Source organism: Echinops telfairi, unplaced genomic scaffold, assembly GCF_000313985.2.
Source record: "Echinops telfairi isolate 266 unplaced genomic scaffold, ASM31398v2 ScPeMD7_7436;HRSCAF=8474, whole genome shotgun sequence".
NCBI lineage: Eukaryota > Metazoa > Chordata > Mammalia > Afrosoricida > Tenrecidae > Echinops > Echinops telfairi.
Genome location: NW_022111336.1, coordinates 2,273,243 through 2,295,760, shown reverse-complemented (window position 1 = coordinate 2,295,760; position 22,518 = coordinate 2,273,243). Strand labels below are relative to the sequence as shown.

The window sequence follows — 22,518 nt, the reverse complement described above, 5'->3', positions numbered from 1 at the left end:
TCATACAACTGTTATCCCAATCCATACACACATCAATTGTGTAAAGCGCATTTGTACATCGTTTCTCAAAACATTTTCTCTCCACTTAAACCCCCGAGGGGAAAAATGAGTCCCCTTATATTTTAAATCAACCATGCTACCTATATTCAGATGTTGACAACAGTCACAGAGAGATCAGACAGAATCAGAAAGCTAATTTATAATGGGCAATAAAACTGTCAAGCAGATCACATACTGAAGCCAGTTTGCCCCACCTATTTTCACTCACTGGAACAGATATGCTAGAGGCCAATACTGCAGAGTGCCAAATGCAGAGTCCGGAATTAGATAAGAAGAATAAAAACAAATGTTTCCAATGTTTAATATCACCAGAAGTTCCTCTCGTCAAGGCAAGATGATCATGAGGGCGTGAATGGGCTTTTGTTTTCTTAGCGCTATAGCCATGGTGCCAACCTTTGCTTTCCTTTATTCATTACTAAAACCTTTCCTGACAATCATATTTTCTCTAAATTGAATAGTTTAACAAATGTGAATAGTACCTGCCATGTTTTGCTACCCAGTAATGAATGTCTCTTTAACTGTTCTTTGAAAAGTTTGTGCTGAGTAGACAATCTTACAGATGTGACAAGTATGAGCCTCAACTGAAAAATCAGTTTCTCAAGAAATACATCTTTATTGGCTTCTGAAATCCAATGGAAACTTTCTCTGAGAGCTAAACTCCCAGAGGCCGATGAGATATTAAAAATTCAGTAAGACAGTCATTCTTGAAACTTCCCCTCTCCCATGGTTGGCCTGAGTTCCTGGTCCGATGCTAACCTTGGAGCTGCTTGGATGCCCTACTACGTTGAGGCTTTTCCATGTTCAAAACAGAGGAATCTTTGGCAAGGCTGGAGTCCATGTAGCTGAAACCTAGTCTTCTCGGAGTTCTTGCTGATTACCTGAAATGTGCTGCCAAATGTCGTGCTGATGCCAGTTGTTTCCTGAATTTACCCTGCTCTGCTTCCTTCATAGTCTCAGCCCCCATGAGACCTATCTGTTCTTCCATTCTGTTGTGCATCAGCCAGCCCCATATATTCAATACACTGAGGGTTTTCAAAAAAAAATAGTGAGAGTCAAAGGCATCAGGTAGCCCATTAAATATCTCTAGGGGTCTGCAATAAAGAAGACATTCTCTGGCAACATATGTACAAATGTGTTTGTATAATGGATATATGAGTGGATTGTGATAAGAGTTGTATGACGAGCTCCCAATAAAATGATTTTTAAAAAAGAAGAAATCTCTTAATTGGGCTCTATTTATCAACTGCCCTCCTGATTAACTTAAGCTCTGCACTCCATCTGTTAAGTACTTGGAATGACACCCAGGTTAGGCTGAACATGCTTATCTCAAAAACATGCCTACTGTGTCCTGAATCGCTCTCTTCTTCCCACTTGAGTTATATGCTTACCATGAATCTACTGTCTTAATAAGCAAATCTATTTGAGCACATTTTTCCTCTTATAATTCTATGCATTCAGTGCACATTATATGTAAAGAAAAATGAACATAAAGAGTGTTGTTTCTATTAAAATTAAGTTCATATTTTAGGGAGATACCAGGGGAGTTAGTAAAATATAAATCACTTAAATTAGATGAGAGCACAAGAACTATAAAAGTTTAGAGGAGTCATAAAAATGTAAGGGATTCTGCACTTCAATTGCTCTCCAAATATCTGCAATTTCTCACTCCTTTTGATAGAGCCAAAAAAAGAGAATAAACCCTGGACATTATAAAGGAAGCATGATGCAAACGTCGTTGGTAAGACATTTTATATGGAAATTTAATCAGTAGATTTGCACAAGGGAGTTTTTCCTGGAGAATCAGAGTCTAGTAAAAATCAAAATAAAATAAATCATGTTCTCTACCTCAGCGGAATTTCATAATTGCTCTAGCTAAATTAGACTACTGACTGTTTTTAATGATTTTCTGTTCTAAAAGAAAGGTTTTTTTAATTTTATGGCATTTATTCTGTCCTTGATTCACTGTTGCACTTCAACCCATTAAACATCAAATATTATAGAAAGTACCACTTAAAGATCCTGGATGTTACAGTGACAGAGTTGGATTTTGCATTGCCTTGCTTAAGGAGGAAAAAGGGGTGAATCTGTTGCATACATGTATGGGAAGAAGGACAACATTGATAGTTCATGACCAGAAGGGTCAAGCTAGGAAAAAACTTGCTATCAAATTGGGATAATCACATCTTGGATCTATAGCTGGAATAGCTTTCTGCCTTGAGATTGAGTGCGGCCATGCAGTGGTGTGGCCGTGCAATAATGTTCAAGCCAATGAAATGTGAGTTTGATGTCCTCAATACTTTTCTTCTTCAGCCACCTTGATGCTGATGAACACCGTTGTTTTGGAAGCCTCTTGTAGAAAGTGAGGATCACAACATGATGAAGATAAATGCAATAAGCGGAATCTTCATAATTTCAGTTAAGTCTCCATGTGTATTGAATATCAATCTTAATCTACAAGCTCAGATGGGCAGGGAATATTAATTTATTGTCTGATTTAAGGAAAATTCACCTTTAATCTAAACCCAAGCTCCATGCTACCAAACTTGTAGGGAATGCAAGTTTTAGCTTTTATTAAGGCTCCTTTGTGCACCAGAGATGCTGAACACCAATGCATTTTGCAGAATCCTCTGTGAATTTCATTGTTTCCCCTGGTGACCACTGGAATGCTCTCTTGCCCAACTGTTTGGGATGAGGGCAAAGGAAAATACACAGAAAACATTAGTTTTTTCAATAAAACATCACGGTAGATCTCTATAAAATACTCTACACTTGTTCCTCACTGTGTAGCTGATTTTCAAGTACACATTCCATCTAATTCTCACTAAAAGATCACGGAAAATATATTGTCTGTTAAATTACTAATCCAGGACCAATAAAAAATAACGCAACAAACCAACAAACAAACCAAATACTATTGCCTCCAACTCATGGTGACCCCACATAATTCAGAGTAGAACTGTGTGCTCCAAAGGGGATTTCTGACTATAATCTAATGGAAGAAGATCACCAGGCCCTTCTTCCACGGTGTCAGTGGATCTGTACGGCCCACCTTTTGATTAGTAGCCAGGAGCAAACCACGTATGCCACTGAGGGGGGCACTCTTTACTATTTGGTGAACTGAAAATCTGGAGATTAACATAATCACACATTTTGTATGGGTATTTAGACATTTATTTACTTGTTTAAATGTTGACAAGTTTTCAGAAAGGCGATAATAACTTGACTTTGTGTAAAAGCGCTATGAGGTCTACATGGAAAATGCAAAAAGGACACATGAGAAAAGAAATCCAATAAGCAATGAGCTCAAAATAAAAATCTATGCAAGTGGGGTAGGTAGAGAGCTCTAACGAAAACACAAGATCATTAGAAATTAGGGAAAATAAAAAGGACACGTACAACAAATACCAATAATCAATATTCCATAATCAATATGGGTGAACACACGGTGACTATAAGACAACTGCGGACACTGAGAAGCAGAATCCCGGGGACAGGAATTAAGCACACAGAGATACACAGAATGCTATAATGAATGAAGATATTCCTTTCCTTCCAATCTCCAAGAACCTTGCTTTATAATGAGAGCTGCTGCCTCAGAAACAGGAGAATCAAAACTCCAGAGAGAACACAAATGAATGCACAATTTAGACAGGCACTTGTCGCAATGAATCCCTATATCAAATCACTGCTCAGAAATAGTTCTTGCTGTTTGGACTACTCAGTCAGATAACTGAAATGTGTTCTTGTTTTGTTTCTAATTCTTAAAACGTGCTGAAATGATTCATGCCAAAGCAGGGCACTTGGTTCTCTTGGGCTGCAATCGGCATGGTTGGCAATTCAAAACCGCCAACAGTTCGGCAGGAGAAAAACTGGCCTTTCCACTTCCATAAACAGTTACAGTCTTGGAAACTCACAGGGGGGTGCTACGAGTCAGCATTGACTTGCTGGCAGTGAGTTTTCTTGGACTTTTTTTTTGTTTTACCCTGTCTCCACCCTTATGCATTGATGATATACATGAAATAGAGAATAAAGCTGCTAGTACTATCTCTTGGCCTTTTAGTTAAGATCAAGTGTAAAGTTAGTAGCCACCTTCCCGACACAATCACTGAAGACAAAATGGGTGCATGAGCAAATATGATGAAGAAAGCTGATGGTGCCCAGCTATCAAAAGATATAGCGTCTGGGCTCTTGTCTTGAAGATACACAAGTGGCCATCTAGCTCCGAAGCAACAAAGCCTACATGGAAGAAGTACACCAGCCTGTGTTATCATGAGGTGTCAATAGCATCACGTATCAGGCATCAAAGAACAAAAAAATCATATCATTGTGAATTAGGGGGAGTGTGGAGTGGAGAGACCCAAAAGCCATCTGTAGGCAACTTCACATTCCCTTACAGAAGGGTCGCAGGGTGCAGTTTAGCACTGTTGAAAAATGCAACTTTCCTCTATTTCTTTAAAGCTTCCTTCATCCCACTATCATGATCTCAATTTGCCCTTACAAATGGATTAGACCAGAGCATGCACACTCCTACAGATAAAAGCCCACAACACAGGGAATCCGGGAATCCATAAACCTCTCAGGGCCAACAATGAGAGTAGAGATACCAGTAGGATTAGGGGACAGTGAGGGGGTGGAGGGGGATTTGATCACAAGAATCAAACTAGAACCCCCTTCCAGGGGGACGAATAATGGGAAAGTGGTTGAGGGGCGACAGAGGATGATGTAGATATGGAAATAATATTCTATAACTTGTCAAGGATTCATGAAGGAGGGTGGCAGGGGAGGGAGGGGGAAGAAATGGGGAGCTGATATCAGGGTCTTAAGTTGGAAGAGAATGCTTTGAAAATGATGATGGAGGCATATGTGTAAATGTACTTGACATACTGGATGAATGTATGATTGTGATAAGAGATGTAAGAGCCCCCAATAAAAGTGTTTTTAGTTGGTTTTTTTTAAAGCTAGTAGCACTGTGGGCTAAGCATGGGACTATTAACCTCAAGATCAGTACTTCAAACAGACCAGCCACTCCACAGGAGAAAGATGTGGCTGTCTACTCCTGTAAAGATGTGCTATACTAAAAACCCTATCAAGGGCTGCTATGAGTTGGAATCAGCCTAATGGCAATGAGATTGGTATATAGTTTACTGAGAGAACAAGTATGTATTCATCATTTTCTTTGGTTAAAATTAAATAATAATTATTCAGTAATTGGTAGCTGTGGGAAACTATCAAAGTAACATATATTAGATGTGGAGCTTCATCTGGGAGAACTGGATGCATCTTGGATGGTTTCATGAAAGAAGTCGACAGTGGTGGGAGACTTGAGGATGCTGCAGAATATGACGCAAGAAGAACATACTAGAGTTAAAAGGTGCAATTTACATGTGATTTGAATTGGTTTAAATATATGTGATTAAATATATCATTGTTTAAAAATATATTTGACCATTGCTAAAATGGAGCAGAGTTTGCTAGAACATTCAGAAGGTATAATTTAATCCATGTAAAATTTAAGAAGACGAAGAAGAATATCTTAAATGCTGCAACCCATCCTAACCATTCCCTGCAACTTATTCAATGCATACACTTTGAGCTAAAAACAAACATTAGCTGAAATTTGATACCAAAGCCATGTGAAATTTGAGGTCACACTTGTTAAGCATAAATAAAAATAAAAAGTATTTTACCAGGTGGTCTCTTGAGGTAATGCATTGAGTAAGTAAATCTTCAGAGAGTTAAAGTGGTTGTGAAAAAACAAATTATCAGAAGAAACCAAATGGTCAGAGTAATTTGACAGGAACTTTAAAAAATGCAATAGCACAAAGAGACGTCATTTACCATTTTGGTGCACCCATAGAAACACAGCAAATATTCGCCAAGCAGAATTTATTCCAAGTGTTTTACAACTCATACAGCTACTGCGGTGGAGACCCACTTACTTCCCTAATAATGAGGACGTAAGAAGGTTTCCTTATCCTTAAGAAGAATGAAGCGCCTGTGGGCAACATGCTAGAAACGGCTTGTGGAAAATTACAAATACAAGTTTAATTTTATAGAACATATTGACTTGCAGTGATGACAAGCACGTCTATTTGTATTGAAACATATCATTACAGGGATCTACATATAACCTCCTCCCTGGTGGATAGACAACAGAAAAGTGGGTGAAAGGAGACGTCGGACAGTGTAAGATAGGACAAAATAATAATTTATAAATTATCAAGGGTTTATGAGGGAGGGGGAGGGGGGAGGGAGGGGGAAAATGAGGATCCGATGCCAAGGGCTTAAGTGGAGAGCAAATGTTTTGAGAATGTTGAGGGCAACAATTGTACAAATGTGCTTTACACAATTGATGTATGTATGGATTGTGATGAGTTGTATGAACCCCCAATAAGATCTTCCAGTTAACAGAGAGGAAACTCATTTATAATTTACAGCCTCTTCCCATCTAATGTGAGAACAGCTTTTACAGCATTGCTCACAGATGGCCAAACACCTTCCGCTTAAACAGGTGCAGTACCTTACTGTTTCTTGAGGAAGCCCATTTTGCACAGTTGTAGCTCGTGGGAAGCTTTGCTTTCTGCTTAACTAGCATTTAGCTCACTGTGACTTTTTGGTTTTGATCCAACTTTTGCTTACTGAAGCTTTAAAGAAATCATTTCATTCCAATCAGCTAAATTAGCAAATATTGTACTGAAATGTGCCAAGGACAGAGGTAGGTGCTAGCATACAAAGATGAAAAAGAGAGTCCCTGACCTCTCTCTTCTGCCTTGAGACCTATTCAACTTCCAGAAGACAAATGTCATGTTCTCTTTGGTGCTTCCCTATAAACCAAAAGGTTTCTAGGTCCTTGATATTTCCCAATCCCAACTACTTGATTTTTCAAATTGTGCAACCAGATATTCAATGGATATATTTCCCTGCCTTAATTTTACACCTAAGAATAAACCCTCTATAGGATTTCTTGAGGGAATGAGGACAAAAAGCTATCTAGGGCTCTTAGAGTGATAAGGGAGAGGAGTTGTTGTTACATGCCATTGAGTTGGTTTTGACTTATAAAGACCCTATGTACAACTGAAAGAAACACCACTCACTCCTGTGCCATCCTCACAATTACTGCTGAGTCTGAGCCCATAGTTGTAGTCACTGTGTCAATCTTTCCTGTTAAAGATTTCCCTCTTTTTTGCTAACCCTCTCCTTTACTATGTCCAAAGTAAATGAGATGAAGTCTCACCATCCTTGCTTCTATGGAGCATTCTGGTTGTTCTCATCCAAAACATCTATGAGATAAGTTTATAGGATAGTGGGCATTTCTTTGTACACACTGGGATTTCTCCTATTTTCATCTCGACAACTCATTCCAAGGAAAAGGGATTTCTTATCGACTACTGAAAGCTTAAAATGTGTTTGAACAACAAAATTTACCTGAAAACTGTACAGCTAAGAGAATGAGGGTATCTCTTTGCACATGAAAGGGCAGGCCTCTGATGTTTAAAGTTGGACTTCTATTACTGGTGAAGGGAAAATGCAAATGTCCCATGAGTTAGAGGGCCCATAAGGGAGGAGCCCTCATGGCATAGTGGGTTACTGTTTGTTTTGGGCTTCTCAACTGTTTGTTTGGGCAGTTCAAAAACACTAGCCTCTTGTTGAGAGAAAGAGAAGGCTTTCTAATACCATGAAGAATTACAGTAATCAGAACCCTACAGTCTTACCTTGCCTTATGGGGTCACTATGAGTTGGAAGCAATTGCATGACAATGACTTTGAGCTTTTGATATAAATGGGAGCTGGATTTTGGAGATATATATATATATATATATATATATATATATATATATATATATATATATATATATATATATATATAATAAAGCACATTTGTACGTTCATTGCCCTCATCATTCTCAAAACATTTGCTCTTCACTTAGGCCCCTGGCATCAGATCCCCATTTCCCCCCTCTCTCCCCACTCCCTTCTCCTTCATGAACCCTTGATAATTTATAAATTATTATTTTTTCATATCTTACACTGTCCGATGTCTTCTTTCACCCACTTTCTGTTATCTATCCCCCAGGGAGGAGGTTATAGGTAGATCCCTGTAATCGGTTCCTGCTTTCCACCCCACCCTCCCTCCACCCTCCTGGTATCACCACTCTCACCACTGGTCCCGAAGGGATCATCCATCCTGCTTTCCCTGTGTTTCCAGTTCCTATCTGTACCAGTGTACATCCTCAGGTCTAGCCACATTTGTAAGGTAGAATTAGGATCATGATAGTGGGGGAGGAGGAAGCATTTAGGAAGTAGAGGAAAATTGTATGTTTCTTCGTTGTTACACTGCACCCTGACTGGCTTGTCTCCTCCCCACAACACTTCTGTAAGTGGATGTCCAGTTGCCTATAGATGGGTTTTGGGTCTCCACTCTGCATTCCCCCTCCTTCACAATGATATGCTTTTTTGTTCTTCGATGCCTGATACCTGATCCCTTTGACACCTGGTGATCACACAGGCTGGTGTGCTTCTTCCATGTGGGCTTTTTTGCTTCTGAGCTAGATTGCTGCTTGTTTACCTTCAAGCCTTTAAGTCCCAAGAGACTATATCTTTTGATAGCCGGGTACAATCTGCTTTCTTCACCATATTTGAGATAATTTTTAAATGATCCTCAATCGCCCAAGCAAAAGCTAAGTGAAAATCCGAAGAGTTGATGTGAGGTACACTAGAAGCACGAGCTGAGAATAGAGTGGTCAGCTGGAAGGAGATCTCCCATACTGTGAAATATTGTGCTGAGTTTGAGGGAGTGGCATCCAAAAAAAGCAACAGAAGTATTTGTGGTAGATTGATGACAATAATGTCCCCATTGCTATCTACAGGGAGCCATGAGAGGAGGTGAGGGGCCAGGTGGTGAGTGGTCTCAGAAAGGATGAGCAGAAACATCCTGAAAGGGAGGAGGATCTCATGCTCAAAGGCAACAATTAAATTCCCCCATGAATAGAAACCTGGGCAGGGGCCATGCCAGGCTAAAACTACCAGAAGCCACCAGAGTATTTGGGCAAGAGGGCAAGGAACACTGTCAATAGGGCTTACAGGCTTCAACTCTTAGAGGAATTCCAAAAAACAATCACACTACGGTTCATGGATAAGACACTGGGATTTAATCATTTTTATTCAGAATATGTTGGTGGCAGAAGCTAACTTAATACTTTAAAGAGAACCCTAAGCGTCTGCATAAGATAAACAGACCATAATCTACCCACAAAGATTAAGTATACTTTTCTTATAAGCATCTTCAGCATAAACAGCTGAACTTAAGTCCATAACTGCAATATTTCTCTGTGACCTTGATGTACCTGGAATTCAGATACTGAAGCACATTATTCATTTCCACAATGGTTTCTATACTGCTGATTATCATAAAAGCATATTTGTTTTGTTTTGTTTGTTTTTGTAAAGCCTCCCTTTTAGTATCAGATATAATTAGATGCAGAATAGAATGACTTCAAACCTGCAATGACTTCTCTCATCTCTTCATAAATGAATGATTAATAGAAATAAAAATCAATATAAATATGTATTAACTATCTGAAAGGATTATGAAGTATAAAGTGTAGCCTATTTTAAAAAATAGAACTTTGCTAAGTCAATATAATTATGGGAGAAAAATATCAGTTCATTCATTATAAAACTGGTAATTTTTAAAAGGCTCATTATGTCTAAGACATTTATTTATAATTTTCCTCCCTACACATATTACTCTACTGTCATGAAAATAAACACATTTCCCTAAAGACATTCTTCTTTCCACACTGTTTTTGTCTACTTGAAATGGTATTGCCATGTCAATAGACATATCTCTAACAGAATATCCTCTTTCTTAGGAAGATATTATTAAGATTTAGATGAAATAAAATTATTTATATTTCATCACCTGAGTCTGCCCATATTCGGTGGGCTTTACAAACAGCAAGAAAGAGATATACTGTTTCTTTCATTATTTCTTGGATTAGAGAAATACAAAATGATATCCTAAAAATTAACACAATTTCTAAATGGAGCAAATGATCATGTCTTTGGTTTTCTATAGAGAAGTCGGGAAAATTGGAGAGTGTACCTGAATGCTATGATTTACAAATGGTGACATTCCAGATGGTAGCCAGCAGCAGACTCACTTGGGCTAGATCGCCAATCCCATATAGATTCCTAGAGTGTAATTCATGTTGCTACCAACTACCACTGTGCTGTAAGTGACTCAAGGAATAATCTAGGTTGCTAAAGGTTAAGCCACTCTTTTAGAAATAAATATACCGAAGAATGAACAAGGTGTATTCTTGGAGCTAACATAAAAGGAAAGTGAAGGCATTCCAGAAGGATGGAGAGTGAAGATTAAGGGTTTGACCTGAGATGGCCAAAGTCCATCTCTCAGCCTTGCTACTCACTAGTTGAATTATTGTTTAGAAAGTCCTTAAATTCTGAAGTCCTTACCTTTTTCATAATTAAGATGAGTTAATAGTTTTATTACTGGGTAGGGTTGGTGGGAGAATTTAAAGGAGATAGCATATGCTAAAGGATTAACATAGATGCAGTAAGCAGTCAACAAATACTACTATCATGATTGTCTTTGCAAAGAATTCCTAGCTTGATAAAAGTATCCCGTTGTGTTTCACATGGAGGTGGACATTTGATATTGAAGTACCCCTAATATAGCCCTAAAGGGGTCCTGGTGGTGTCATGGTTACATACTGAGCTGTTAACCCCAAGGTCAGCAAGTCAAAACCAGACATGTGCGGTGGGGGTGGGGGTGAGATAAAGGGGAGGCTTTCTACTTCCAAAAATATTTAGTTTTAGAAAATCATAGAGGCAATTATACCCTGTCCTATAGGGTCACTAGGAGTTGGAATAGATGCCATGGCAGTGAGTTTATTTTTTATTATGATTTTTATACTTAGATGAGGATCCCTGGTGATATGGTGGGTTGCATGTTGTACTGTTCAGTGCATAGTTAGCAGTTCGAACCCACCAGCCACTCCACAGGAGAATTACAAGGCTTTCTGCTCCTATAAAGTGCTACAGTCTCAGAAACCAACAGGGGAAGTTCCATTTTGTCTTACGGGGTTGCTATGAGTTAGGATAGACACAATGACATTGAATTTGGCTTGGTACTGAACTTGTAACTCCTAGTTTGATTGATAGTCTCTATGTTTTCTCTGTTGATATACTCTCCACAAGTATCGCCCCCCACCCCCAATATGGAATCACAGAATATTTGCAGAAACCCTGGTACCAAGGGTTATCCTGTACATGTGACTTTCTATACAAAGTCAATATGATTTGATTGGATAAATGGTTTCACTTTAGCACTGGGATTGGAATCTAGGCTTTCTGACTATTTTTGACCTCCAATTTCGCTCCAGTAGCTTGTTTCAGTAGCTTGAAGGAACTTATTCCACAGGTTTATAGGTAGAAATGGATAGGGTTGAAATAAGTTAAACAACTTCTCTAGGTTTGATCAATGGAACACCATCATAGGACACAAACTAACATCTTCCAAGTCATAGTTAAGTACTTTTTAATTTTATTACCTCCCTATTTTCCCTATGTGTGTGACCTATGTCCTTATCTCTTCTAGAGCAAGGGTCTTTGAGATCAGAATCACCTACTAAGTATGAGTGTGATGCAGTCGATCTTTGATTATCAGGGGCCTCAACCATAAATTGGAAGAGTAATCTTTGCCCACTTACCTTGCCTGCAGTGCCTGGAGAACATAAATGCACAAAATACATTGCATGCATGTAACTTAGTGCCTTGAAACTCCTAAGGAATTCACTTATCACAGCTATAGGGTCACTGCAGGAGAAAGATGAGGGTGTCTATTCCTGTAAAAGTTACAGTCTCAGAAACCCACAGGTGCAGTTGTACTCCATCCTATAGGGTCACTATGAGTCTGAATGGATTCATTGTCAGTGAGTTTTGTTTTGTTGACAAGTTTGCTATGAGTTAGAATTAACTCGATGGCAGTGGGTTTGGTTTTATTATGAGTGTGATGCTGTAGATTTAGCATTGTGCTGCTAACCTCAAGGGCGATAATTCAAACCCACTAACCATAACTCAGGAGAATGATGAGACTGTCTCCATAAAGATTTACAATATCAGAAAACCTATATAGGATTCTTATTAGTTGAATTCTATTGAATGGCAATGGGGTTGATTTGACTTCATTATGAATGTTTCAAGTCTCAAAGTCTGAAATGTTTTTGCTCTCCTTGTATCGTCTTCTTTGCCAAACATTCCGCTTGTGTTTGATGAGTCTAACACCCCCATGCAGGGGAACTACGGACAGAAATTTCTACCTCTTGTCCTGTACATAGTCTCCTACTTGGGAGAATGTCAACAGGAGACATAGAGATGTATTTGGGTTTCTTTTAAGGAAAAGCAAGAAGACCTTTGGATTCTTCCTGAATCTTACGACAGGCAGGCAGGCATCAATTGCGTTCATGCTTAAGGATAATTCTTACTGTTAGAGTGAAGCTTCTCATTTTGAATAAGCCTTGAGTGTTGTTCATGTTTATTTATCTCTGAGAACTCACCTGGACAAAAATGTGCATTGATCTTCCCATTCTGCCTGAGCAAACTTGTAGAATGGAGTTTTCAACTGCAGTCAGAGTGTGGCTAACTGGAAACTCACTAATGAATGAACCCTGGACTTTACATATAGTTAATACAGACTTTCAAAACTAGTATTTCTCATCTTGAAAATTCATGTTATATAATATATGAAAAAATGGTATCTGCCTTTCTTGCTTCAGACAGAGGAGTGTGTGTGTACAGTCAGATAAAATGATGTTGGGCCAAGTCTTAAGAATAACACAGAAAATATTCTCCACCTTCAATGACAGGGATTTATGAAGAGTTTCCTAAATTGTTCCCCTCTTTAAACCGCCCTTTAATCCTTGATCCATGGAAGCATGAAACAGTCAGATGGGAGAGATATAATATTTCCAGCTTTAAAGATCTCTTGTCCACAAGATACCACATCTGTCTAAATAATGGATTTCTGTACAATCCCAGGAGCAGTCTTGCACGTGATACTCAGTTCCACTTCATTACCCAATTATTTTGTACCTCCCCAGACTGTTAGTCAAATCGCCCTGCTGCTCGCAAGCCTCAGGTTAATTTGAATTTCACTAATTGCCCTGAAATCACATGGAACCAGCTGAAATACTTTCTGCATCCCCTTGTTTTGTAGATTTCACATACATTTCCATAGAATCTGTTGCAATGTCACTACTATTGCTTCCCTGATAATAGGTCTTTGCACAGGAAGGGCATTGAGGAATTCTGTTTTTTTTCTTTTAGTCTTTCTTTCAACTAAGAATTTTCCTTCCTGGAAATCATAGGTATGTTAAAAGTAAAATGAACCAAATGTAGATACTTGAAAGAGAAAAAAGAGTAAGGCATCTAGTTTATCTTGCTGCTCTGTTAGCGTGTCTGGGGGGAGGAAAGAGACAGGAAAATGATCAAATAAATGCAAAGGGTCAGTCCCTAAACTCGGTCCCAAATCTAAAACCCTCTGATACTTGTTTTCCTAGGGACAACACTGCCACCTGGCTGTGTGAGCGCAGGAAACAATGCCTTCTTTTTCTAACCAAATCCTCCTTGCAACCAACCTACTCCTGGATTTCGAGATTCGTGAGCCAGTGGTGGTGTGTTCTAAGTTGGACTGCTAGCTGAAAGGTCAGCAGTTTGAATCCACCAGTTATTTGGCTGGAGAAAAACGAAGTTTGCTGCTCCCATAAAGATTTACAGCTTGGGAAACCCACAGGTGGCGTTCTGGTCTGTCCTAGAGAGCCACAGGTCAGAATGAACTGAATGGCAGTGAGAAGTAGAATTCTGAAGTTCTCAAAGATGCCAAGCACATCCCCAAGAATGCAGAATGCTAGAGCACCAAATGGGAATGGGGTCCTCGGTAAAGATCTTCTAGGGGCACCATATAGAGTTCGTGGAAATGAAACACAAAATGGAATCACAAAGATACTGCCAGAATACAGGTCTCTGAGCTCCCAAGCAATTGTATTTACACTGCTCTGTGGCTTGCTATCTGAATGCTGTCAGTCAATCCTGACTTCCAGTGGCCTTGTAAGACAGGCCAGCCTTGCCCCATGTGGATTTCTGATGCTGTAATTTGTTACGAGAGTAGAAAGTGGCATCTTTCTCCCATGGAGCGACTGCAGTTTGGAGCTGCCTACAGGGTCACTGTGAGTTGGACTCAACTCGATGGCACCAGAATTGGAATCCACAGCCATGACTATTTTTCAAAAGGTACATAAGCTTTGTGGGTAAAGTCTTTAGCTATGGAAAGTTATCTTGTTCAAAAGAATCAAAGTCAAATTTCACGGCCCTGAAACATTTAAACCCTGATAATATCATATGTCATAAAATATACTTTCTGTGATTGGGTTATGGAGAATTTTTCTTAAAGACCTCTTTAGGGGGTTGCTTTGTTTGTTTGTTTGTTTCCCTTTACGCTGGCATCCTGCAGGTCTTTCCTCTACCAATCAAAAGGGTTCCCACCACCACCCTCCATAAAAAAACCTCCACACTGGAGTCAGATTTTAAAGACAGCTTTTCAAAGAATGCATTCTCATGCCCTTCATTAGATTTTCCCAGAGCCTACTTTGATAACTTTGTCAAATTGAGTTATATTTCCCAGAATTCCCTTCTCTGTGTGTGGCCAGTTAAGTTGGTTATTAAGAGTGATTTGGATGAGACTTGGAAGTCTGACGACCAATCGAAGTCAAATCAAATTAGGCCCTCCAGTCAATTCCAACTAGAAATCCTTTTGAATCTATTCAAAATGCCAGCATTTCATTTAGTAGTTGAGCAATAGCACCACCTAGGGACTCTGGAGGTGAGACAGTAGCCATGTTTACAAATTTTTCGATGTCAAGCCCTGTTACAGCTCATGCATCTTTGTGTGTAAACCTGCCAGCTCATTAGCTAGTGGGGACAGCAAAACTCTCCAGAGAGTATCCAGTTATCAGTGGATCATCTGTTCAGCTGGAAGCAAGTACAGATCCTTGGCAGGAGCAACACCTCCTCCTAAAGGTCAAAGACTTGTACACAGGGAGACAACTCTGTGGGTTCTAGAGATAGTCACATGCAGGATCCAGCTTGGTCCTTGTGCATTCCAATGTTCTGCTCTCCCTACTTTACATTCACTTTTCTTTCATGACCTGCTGCTCTGCGGCTTCAATTTCAACATCAAGCACAGAAGATATGGTTTTAGTTAGACTGATCATTTATTGCTGTGGTTATTAGCTTCTGTGCATTGGATCAAGCTTTGGCTGATGAAGGGATGCGAGGGAGATATTCTACTGTGGAACCACCAATGGGACATAGTCTGATAATCACGGAAGGTCAAATGCAAACAGTAAATCCTTTGCTCTGACTCTTTACTAGTGCCGATCCTCTGGAAGAGGGAAACTGAGAAGGTGTGTGCCTCAGGGAGATGCGTCATTGACTTCAATGAAGGGCATCTTTGCAGGTTCTTTGACTGCCCTATGCTAGGTACCCAGAAGGCCCCACTTCTCCTGGTTGCCTGACCCTGAGAGCCCCATGGAGGATGTTACAGTGAAGTTCAAGCTTCAAGGACTGTGAGTGAAGATTCCCTTTTATTGTCTTGTGGGGTGGGGATGGAGTATTCAACTTCAGGCCTGTTAGATCAATGGTTGGTAGGATCTGGGTCTTCTTCACACTGTTACTCTGAGTCTGATAACTCAAAGCCCCCTGGGACCTAGGACAGCGGTCAACCTGTGAGTCACGACCCCTTTGGGGGTCAAATGACCCTTTCACAGGGGTCACCTGATTCATAACAATAGCAAAATTGCAGTTACTAAGTAGCAATGAAAATAATTTTATGGTTGGAGGTCCCCACAACATAAGGAAGTGTATTAAAAGGTTGCGGCATTAGGAAGGTTGAGGACCACTGCTCTAGGAGGAAGGGAGGAGCTACTCAGCCATCATCCCTAGCAGGGTATGAGGCCTCTTCTGTCCGGGTTCCTTTGAGGCCTAAATCCTCATTCGGAGACTTCACTTGGCCCCCATGGAGGGTCTGGGATGCCTTCTTTCTACAGACAAGTGACTGTAACTACAAATCAAAGATATTCCTTCCCTGATACATATAGAATCAAGGGGGTCTTAACCTTATGCCCCTCTCTAGTGTAATGAGGGCTGAAAGCACTGCCAGGGTCAAACTATGTCTTGTTTCCTGCATGAACCCTCAGTCCTCTATCAGGACTCTATCTTTGACTCTGGACATGGCCTGGAACTCTTCTTTCTCTTAAACTAAGGCCTACCTCATCCGGAAGAAGGCCTACACATTCCTGGCAACCATTGGGTAGGGGGCATGGCTAACTCTCTTCCAATCGGGCCACAGCTGCCTGTGGCCTCCAAAGGTGAATTCTGTGGCTACAGCTTCAGGCCTTGTGATGGGTGTTTCTACTTAGGATCTTCACCTCAGGTGCTACATCGGATGCCTAAGAGAGCCTAAGATTCTTAGGGGATACCTAGATCTACACAAAGAAATGAAGATTTCTATAAGTGGTAATTACATGGGTAAGGACCAGATCTTTTTTTTTTAAATCCTTTGGTTTACTACTTAAATGTCTTCAGAATATATGCTATAATCTAAAATTATAGCAATACAGGTGGGGTTTATAAGCAATATAGAAGTTAAATGTATGACAGTAGCCCAAAGGCCAGGACATGAGAAAGAGGAGTGAACCCTTGTTTCTCTTGTGTTCAAACATCATGAATTCCACAATCAGACCTGCCCTGAAGCAAGAGAGTAGAGAACTGGATACAAAGACATGTATGTGTGCTTATGTATGTCCTGGTGGGACTGGGGTGGGGCAATAAGAGTTAGGAGAACAAGCAGGGGGATTCTAGAATATGTTGGGAATACAGACGTAGCAGCACATATACTGGAGAGACTGGAAAGTCAAGTAACAACCCCGGATACTGTGTGTTTTGCCGAGGGCCTATGTTGGAGCATGGGGAAGTCAGGGTGTGAGATGAAAAATCTTAAACCAAGCTTTCCCAGAAGTGCTCACACAGAACAATAGAGAGGTGTGGGTGGACACCATGGCTCACTGTCCCAAAGACGAGGAACAGGTGTTGAATGAACAGGTCCTTGGACTTGCAGTCCCCATTTCACCAGACTGGACCACCTCTCACTCGTTCGTAGACTGGATTTCTGAGGGGCCTTTCAACTGCAAGTAAAGATTTCTCACACAAAAATTTTCAGAATCATTATCACTATTCACACAGGGTTAGCAACAGCATGCATCATGGTGCCCTGTCTTTTAGGTACCTGAGGCCATGGTTGCTTCAGGCCCCTTCCTTTGTATGTAATGGGAAACATGAGATACCAAGTGCCCAGAATGGATGCAGTAATCAAAACTGATAAGGATCTAGTTACTGGCAAGGGTTAGCAGGTCCTGGACAAAGAATGTGGCGTAAAGTGTAATAAAGATAGCAAATATGAGATTGAAATATCAGAGTAAGTAACTTTGTATATTCAGTATAACTTCATATGCATAACATAAAAACCTTTACATATATCATACTATATATAGAATTTCATTTCATATGTATGATAAAAAACCAAGCTCACTGCCATCAAGTCAAACCACAAATATACAAGCATAGGCAAAGGCCGAAATATATGCTCATATGACAAAATAATAATATATAAATTATCAAGGGTTCATGAGGGAGGGGGAACAGGGAAGGAGGGGGGGACATGAGGAGCTGATGCCAGGGACTTAGGTGGAGAGCAAATGTTTTGAGAATGATGAGGGCAACAAAAGTACAAATGAGCTTTACACAATTGATGTATGTATGTATGGTGATAAGAGTTGCATGAGCCTCCCAATAAAATAATTTTTTAAAAAGATTCCCTAAGAAAATATAGGAAAATGTTCTCTGATTGATTTATTTCTGGGCTAGTATTTCTTCTTTTACCTGTATTTATTAAGTTTTGGGGAATTTTAGTGTCCAACTGGTTTACAGGAGAGGAAATGGCATCCTATATACTGTATGTACAACATTGGAATAGACATCATCCAGTTGCCTCAGATGACTTCTACTTATGCAAACAAATCTAATGTCCTGATAACTGTACCCATTTTCTACTGCCTATTGCATGTGGACAGCTGCAGCCTCACCTTCTCTATGGCCCATGGTGACATACCACCACATCCACCCTCATCCTAATCCTTAATACAAGATGCAAGTTACCACCAGCTCTCCTTTCTCCTTTCTCCTCAACCTGAAATAAGAGAATCAATTTCTTTCTAGTCAACCTACCTTCAGAATTCAGAGTCCTTGCCCTATCCCATACCCCTTACTTTCTACAACTCAAATGTCTGCCTTATCACCAGTCTCATATCCATTGCTTAGTGAATGCTGAACTCCTAATAATATTGATGGAAAATTGGAGATACAGATGATAGTGAGGATTGAACAACATGATGAATGTAATTAATGTCACTGCACCGTACATAAAAATATTGAAATAGGAAATACCTTGCTACATGTATACTTTTCAGACACAAACACATGAAGCCTAGAATCATCCTTTAAATAAAAACATCAGAGTCTTAGGAAGGAAAAGAAATGCACCTTGTAAGAACTTCAGTAAAGGGAGAATTGTAATTCCTATAGACTGGTGACATAGTGGTTAGATGTTGGGCTGCTAACTGCAAATTCAGCCATTTGAACCCCACAGCTGCTCCATGGGAGAAAGATGAGGCCTTCTGCTCCCCTACAGATTGAGTCTCCAGAACGCACAGGGACAGTGCTTCTTTGCATGGTATGGTCACTGTAAGTCAGAATGGACTCCACGGCAGTGGTTTTGGTTGTTTGTTTTGTTACAATTTTAAGATGTTTGGGTGGTGCTCTATGATAAGGATTGGGCTATTCCTGAAAAGCTCGGTGTTCAAAATCACAAGAGCTCTGCAGCAGAAATAGGAGGCTGCCTGCTCTCCTGACAATTTATGGTTTGGGGAAGCTCTATATAGGGATTCTATGAGTAGAATCAACACGAGAAAGTAGGTTGGGGTTTGGGCTGGGTTGTAAACTTGTAACACGTTATATAGACCAGTAGTTTTTTGCTGTTAGTTGCTGTAGACCCTAATCTGGCATGTTCCCTCCTTATGCATAACAGAATTAAACATTAACCTGCCCTTTATTGAGTTACTGATATAAGCCTAACAAAATTGAGAGTACCTGTGAATTAATCAGATAAAGTCGTTCCTACTTGATGTAGCACACACAACTCATAATCTCAGTGGTTTAACACAGTGTGGCAGTTATATAATCTCCTGTGAATTTGTGAAGGGGTGGAGTCTAGCCTGTAAGTCATGCCATAGCCAATGGTACCTCTGTGTGGGCATGGCTTTCTCCTGAGGATTCTGGATACTCTTGTCTTCCTCCCTGGAAGTGGGACACACACTTGCTGTGAGACATTCCTGATGACAAGCCAGGTGGAGCTCCAATGATTGAGCTAGAGTCCTGGAGCTGGAAGACCCAGCACTGAGATGCTTCCACTGCCACTGCATCCACAAGACTTTCCACCCATTGGCCTGTGATGTTCCTGAACTCAACATCATTACATGTGTTGCATGAGTCTGAAGAGGAATTTATAGATTGGTATCAGATATATGGGCTAATATCGAACTTATGGACTTGATCTGCTCTGGGCTGGTATGTTTTCTTAATATACAATTACTCTTTATATGAAGTTCTTTCTTATACACATATGAGTGTCTCTGGATTTGTTTCTCTAGTTAGCCCAGCCTAACACATTCTCTCGTTAGCCCAGCCTAACACAAACAGCACATAATGATTTGTATGGGATTCAGGCTGCTTCTCTCAGTTATTTCTGCCATCATGACAAGAGGTCTCCATGCTTGCTGCTGAATGGCAGAGAAGACCTGGTCATGGCATACTGGCTTTTAAATGCCTGGACTCTGAGTGGCTATGAGTGTCTCTCTTCACATTTCAGTAGCACTGACTAGTCTTATCATACAAAATGCAGATGATGCCCACACAAATATTTGTCCCAAGTGTGTTTTGTCCTCACTTTTTTTCTTTTTAGGTCTGAGATACTCCGTTGGACTCATGGCCCTTTTTCTCACTTGGAAGACATTACAGAGATGTGAAAAGATAAGCGAATTGACAGAAGGCTGGCCTGAGCTGAGATCAGTGGAAGAGGGTATGCTCCGGGCAAATGCAGAGCAGGGGTCTATTCTCAGCTCTGCCAAAAATTCTCATGGATTCAAGACTTTCTGGAATCATCCAGGCTGCATGGATCCTCTGAAACTATTCCACTGTGATAATCTTTCAGCCTTCAACTTTTCATATTTTGGGAAGTCATTTTAAAACCAAACAATAATTTAAATGGTTACCAACATCTACAATAAGCATTATGCTATTTTAAGAATTATCTATTTGAGGTCAGGTTATCACAAAAATGTAAATTAGATAGAAAGCTTAAGGGACTGGGAGTTTATGTTACTTGGGGAGGAACCACTCAGAAAAGGAGGGTGGGGGTAGTTATACAACTCAAAGAATGTAATCTAAGTCACTACATTGTACTCTGTACAAACTGTTGAATTCCTGTATGGTTTTCTATATACAGTCTCAACGAAATAAAACAAGACTCTCCTGTTAACTGACATTCCCAAGCTCTCTGAGTTTCAGTTTCTTTGACTGTGAAGTGGGTTTGTTTTGTAGGACTGTTAGAACATGTGTGTTCTTAGGTCTAGGCAAGTCTGTTCCAACTCACAACACTCTGTGAAGGACGGAAGGAAACACACCTGGCCCTGCACCATGCTAACAACTGATGCTATCTGTAGTGTATGGGAAAAACAAAAGGTGAAGACCTAGCACAACCTCTGACGTATCTCAGACCTTTCCTGAATGTGAATTATTGGTAAGTTTCTGTCTTCTCAGAAATCCAGTACTCTCCTCTGCACTTGATCAGTCATGGACTCTGGAAATCACTTGGGACCTGGTGATGTTCCTAAATCATTTTCCTAGAACCTGGTCCTTTGGATCAGATCCTTCTCTCCAAATCGTTTCCATCATGCTCTCAGGAGTTTTGATACTGAAGGTAGCTGTGCAGATATCTCCCTCTCAATTGGGAGATCCATTAATAGGTGGAACACAGGGCATTGTTAGGATGATCCTGAGAGATACTGTCAGGGTGGACAGATGAAATTATGTGCTTATGAAATACTAAAGGACTTTACACCATAATTGTGAAAACTAATGTAAGCTCTGGTATTTGCTTAATAATAACTTATTTATATTGCTTCATGTATTATAACAAATGCCCCAGAGGAATGCAAAATGTTAATAAAAGGAGAAGAAGCACACAAGGGTGAGGGAGTTTGGGGAATTCTCTCTATGTACTGCACAACTTAGCTGTAAACCTATGACTTTTTAAAAAGTCTATTTATTAAAATGACAAGAGAAGAATACTGTACATCCAAAAATGTAACATGGAAAAGACACACGTGAGAGTGTATTCACATATGTCAATTTGTGGAAAGGTGAATCACTGGAGCATCTACAAAAAGGTGCAATTTCATGTTCTGCCTCAAAAATCTCTCAAAACTCACACGTAAGATGGAGTAGAAATGCCCTCTGGGTTTCAATGATGGTAAGCATTAGAATTTTTAAGAGAAAAATGTACAAGAATATTTATTCACAGCAACAGAACTATTCCTACCAGATAAAACATATTAAGGCAAGAAAGCATTAAAGTAGTTTGTAGACAATAGGTGCTAATTTTATTGAAATTCCTGATTCAACTATATAAAAGAAAAAAGACCATTATGAAGAAAGACGTGTTGTAGACTGTCCATAAGTGCCACTTCCAGGAGATTTTCAAGAGAGCTTCTTTCAGCATTGAGGTAGTCTTGGCATTGACTTAAAGGAAGTTGACTGCACCAAGCAGGCCTATGCCTTTGTCAGCAAAATGCACCTCCCTAACAATGAGATGCTCCATGGAAGGGGTTTGCCCCAAACCGGTCTCTTGACTCTCCTGGGTTTGATCTTCATGAAGGGCAACTGCGCCAGTGAGGAAGGTATCTGGGAATTCCTAAATAAGAGGAGGATTTATGATGAAAAAAGGCACTTCATCCATGGGGAACCTAGGAAACTCATCACACAGGATTTTGTGGATCTAAAGCACCTGGAAGACTGGCAGGGCTCCAACAGTCATCCTCCTTGCCAGGAATTCCTGTGGGGCCCCAGAGCCTACTCTGAAACCACCAAGATGAAAGTCCCGGAGTTTGGGGCCAAGGTCAAGTCCACTGAACCCACGACCTTCCCATACTGGTAAGAAGAGGCTTTGAAGGAAGAAGAAATGAAGTAAGAAGCAAATTCACAGTTATAA

At 40.1% G+C, this 22,518-nt stretch overlaps 1 protein-coding gene across 1 annotated transcript in view; it reads left to right on the top strand.

Annotated features, from left to right (window-relative positions):
• LOC105979612 (melanoma-associated antigen B3) overlaps window positions 1-22,518 on the top strand; it is a 54,326-nt gene extending 31,808 nt beyond the window's left edge. Inside the window, 2 exon segments of the mRNA XM_013007527.1 lie at window positions 21,902-22,037; window positions 22,040-22,518. Coding sequence (XP_012862981.1) covers window positions 21,902-22,037; window positions 22,040-22,518 — 615 coding nt within the window.